General features: G+C 37.2%; 1 protein-coding gene across 1 annotated transcript; it reads right to left on the reverse strand.

The window, feature by feature from the left end:
* Nucleotides 1-492: 492 nt before the first annotated feature.
* On the reverse strand, nt 493-2542 carry LOC109699370 (vomeronasal type-1 receptor 4-like). The gene is made up of 3 exons (XM_020184023.2): nt 1669-2542; nt 1235-1287; nt 493-567 (listed from the first exon to the last, which is right to left on the reverse strand). Exons 1-3 carry the CDS (start codon nt 2540-2542, stop codon nt 493-495), a joined length of 1002 nt encoding a protein of 333 aa, XP_020039612.2.
* Nucleotides 2543-3949: the final 1407 nt, after the last annotated feature.

Consider the following 3949-nt stretch of genomic DNA (forward strand, 5'->3'; position numbering starts at 1 on the left):
CCTACTTACTAGAGAAGTAGATATCAGGAGAATTGAGCCTCCAGGCTAGAACTGGAAAAAACTCAAGACCCAATCTGAAAAACAGCCAAAGTAATGAAAGGCTTGGGCTGATTCCAGTGGTAGAGTGCCTGCCTAACAAGAGTAAGACCTCAAGTTCAAACCCAGAATGTGTATAAGCCAACAACAACAACAAATCCTACGTGTATCACCAAAGCATAAGGTAGAATTTACATACCAAGAGGATGGATGATGGCCCCCGACTGAACATCACTCACATGTGTATCAATGGTACATGTTATCAATGACAAAATTAATTACTGGATATCCAAACATTGGATAAATGTAAATGAATTACAAACATACGGAAGTTTTTAAGAGTCAGACACTGAGGATTGGATGCTGTGTGACTCCACATGTGTACACTAGAGTGATGCATACAGTTAAATTTTGCATTTTGCATTGTGGTCACTCTTGGGGATGGTGATGGGAGGGTCATGAGGAGGTATGGGTGAGTGCATGCAGGGTGTTCTCAGTTTGTGAAATCTCATTGAGCAGTGCACTCATGACCTGTGCATAAATTGTTTTAAACACATATTAGAAATTGAAAATTCATTGAAACAATGTAAGTAGATTTGTATACACTGATATATTGTTCAAGGAGGAGGCTAAAAAGAGTGACTCCTTTAGAAAAAAATTATAATTTCAAAGTTGAATTCTAAGTCATGCTAAATATATATCACCATTTAAAATGGGAAACTAGAAATATGAAAATCAATAACATGGAAGAAATCAATATAGAAGGAATAAGAAAATAGAACCATCATAAAGATTCATGACTGTTGGTAAATTGTTCCTAAATATGTCCATTACTACATTAACCTGAAAGGCTAACTACTTACATAAAGTCAACTGTGTAATGTAAGTTTATATATTTTTTCCAGGAAAAATAGGCAAGCTACAGAATTGAACTGAATTAATAGGATTCCAATCAATGTATTTTAACCACATAACCAACTAGAATGGAAAGATAAAGGTCAAATAAAAGAAATTTTATATTAAAGCAGATTGCCACTGTTTTAATAAGCAGTATTTTACATCTGAAATTTGCATTTCATTTTTTAAAATGTTTAATATTGCTTCATGGATAAACAACATAACTGAGATATGAAAACACACACACACACACACACACACACATATATATATATATATATATATATATATATATACATACATTATAATATAACATACAAAAGTGTATGTTAGTAGGTACGTGGGAGGACATAGGTATATGCCACCTGCTTTTAATTTGTGACTGTTTTCCCACACTAAAGAGTGTGTAGTAAATCAGGCACCGATGGCTCATGCATGTAACCCTAGCCACTCAGGAGTCAGAGATCAGGAGGATTGAAGATCAGGTTTGAAGAAAGGTTGGGCAAATAGTTCATGAGAACCTATTTCAGAAAAATCTAACACTAAATAGGGATGGCAGAGTGGCACCTGCCCAGAGCATGAGGCCCTGAGTTCAAACTCTACTACCACCAAACAAAAGTGTGTGGTGATGAATAGGTAATGGAAGTTGATACAAAAACAAATGATTTACAAGCTCCTGATGGGATTAGAAAGTTTCCCTATTCCTTATCCAATCAGAGCAAAGTCTGGATAAAATGGAGTCACCACTCATGAGCAGGAAAGGGCTCACTGTTGAGAAAAAGACATTGATTATTGCAGATGCATTTATCAGGAACCAGCTGGGATTATAACTAAGACTCACACAAAAATTAATGATACAAGAAAGCATATAAAAATAGACAAAGGTGCTCACCAGGAGAAGGATGGTTTTGGTAGCTCTGGACTCAGGGGAGGATCTGGGGGAGATGCTGGCCCTATGAACATGTTGCATTTTCTGCTTATGTCTGTACAGGATGAAAACCATGGAGCCACTGGCACAGAGCATGAGCCCCAGACAAAGGACATCACGAAATGTCAGGATTGCTGAATACAGTATGTCATGGTATTTATCATGACGAACAGAAGAACAGTATCCATAACTTTTTAGGCTGGTGCTGTTATAATTGCTTCTTTTTGCAGTCATGAACATAAGATGAAGGATGCTTATAAGGAGGGACAGGATCCAGCTCAAGAATATGAAGAATCCAATGTTTTTGGAAGCTTTAACCTTAAATTCTGCCCACATGGAGTCCCTGGGGCTGATGGTGATGGCCTGGAAGACACTCAGGAAACAGGTGCTGCAAATAGACACACCTCTGCCCACTCTGTGGGTATAGAAAAGTAGTTTGCATCCAATATCATCGGGAAAAACTTTCAGACCAAAAGCTGTCATTGTCTGGGGAATTCCTTTGCACCCAAGAGCTAAGATGTTGGCAACAGTCAAGTGCTTAAGAATCATGTCTGTGGACCTTAGCCTGAGCCCAGTGTAAGAGAGGAACAAATAATGGTAGAGAAGACAGAAATTTCCCAGAATTCCAACAAAAGTCTGTATTGTGAAGATCATTCCTATAACCACATCACTGGCTTCCATCCTATGAGTTCCTGCTCTCTGAGCCAGAGGGTCCTGCATGGAAAGATGCATGGACTGTATGTACTCAATCAACTAAACTCAAAATCATCCATTCACAGTTTAACCCCACTAGAAATATTTCCCCAATGTTCGTGTATTTCTAAGAGTATCCCAAGTATTGTATTATAATCTCAGAGATCATTTATAATAAAAAATAGCTGTGAGGAAGGCAACACATGATGGCTTCTTCATTCTTAATAATCTATCTGGCAGGCCATACTATGACTTTAATCATAATGGAGAGAACTTGTTTTGGAAGAGAAGATATATGTGTTGTCAAAATTGTAACTGTGATTAGGGGTGTTTGGGATGCAGGATGGCATGAAATGAAAGACTGCATTTTATGTTAGGATCACAAGTCCACTGACACTTATTAGAAGAATTACTCAATCATCCCATGTAATTCCCTACTCTGATGACAAAAAGAACCAGCAGTGGACAAATGAGTAAAGAAGTGAAACAAATTTAGTTCCAATTTCTGATAATACTCTTATGTGTTGATACTTGAGTTAAAACATCTGTTATCAATGAAGGAAGATTAGTGAATGATATAATGATAGCAGCCATATATGCAACCTGTCATGTGCATAGCATGAAGTCTTGGGCATTTGAAAAACTTAAGTTAGATTTGGGGATGTCACTCAACTGTATATATAACAGACTTAATATTTAATATCAGATTTAGTTTCACAGCAAAACATAAGAAAAGGTAAAGAGCTTCCTCCACTATGAAATTGCCATACCAAAGTGGTATATTTATTAGAATGAGGACAATTTTAAATAGGTGAAAACAAGATAATACTCATCTGAGAAGGAGAATTGCAAACTCTCAATTGCTATGTTAACTTGTATTTAAATATTCCTCACCAGCCTGTAAGAGACAAAGAGCCTAATCATAATCACAGACTAGTGATGAATTCAGGATTCCTACAATAATTTTCATCATTATTTGCATCATATGGTCAGAGTTGGAGAAAACTTTATACACATGTAAGCAGCATTCAGTTACAGGTTCTGCATACAATGACATGTTCCTGAGAAGGTGGAGTGGCTCAGGTGGTAAAGTGCCTGCCTAGCAATCTCGAGGTCTACTGTTAGAACCACAATACCCATACCCTAAAAAACTACATGTTCCTGTACACTTTTCCTACTGTTTAAACAGGAAAGGAGAGATCATAGGCAATCCTGCAGGAATACTGAGTAACGTAGGTTTCCTGTAACAGTGTTGAGCTCCATGAGTTTGTCTGCTTTATGTGTGGCTTTGCCATTCACCTAGATATAATCAAGAATCAGGGTTTTTTTTTTTCTGTATAATTACTTACCTAGACTCTTGGATGGGTTTTCCTGTATGGACTCTGCTTCTCACAC

This window comes from Castor canadensis, chromosome 16, assembly GCF_047511655.1.
Source record: "Castor canadensis chromosome 16, mCasCan1.hap1v2, whole genome shotgun sequence".
Taxonomy (NCBI): domain Eukaryota; kingdom Metazoa; phylum Chordata; class Mammalia; order Rodentia; family Castoridae; genus Castor; species Castor canadensis.

Bases quoted from the DNA above. Each gene is read 5' to 3' on its own strand.
- LOC109699370 (XM_020184023.2), bottom strand. From the start codon at position 2,542: ATGGAAGCCAGTGATGTGGTTATAGGAATGATCTTCACAATACAGACT. The intron at 1,288-1,668 runs TTTTATCCAGAC...GGTGGCATATAC, and splicing joins GCTCATGAGTGGTGACTCCA to CTATGTCCTCCCACGTACCT. The intron at 568-1,234 runs GTATGTATATAT...ATTTATGCACAG, and splicing joins TTTGTATGTTATATTATAAT to GTCATGAGTGCACTGCTCAA.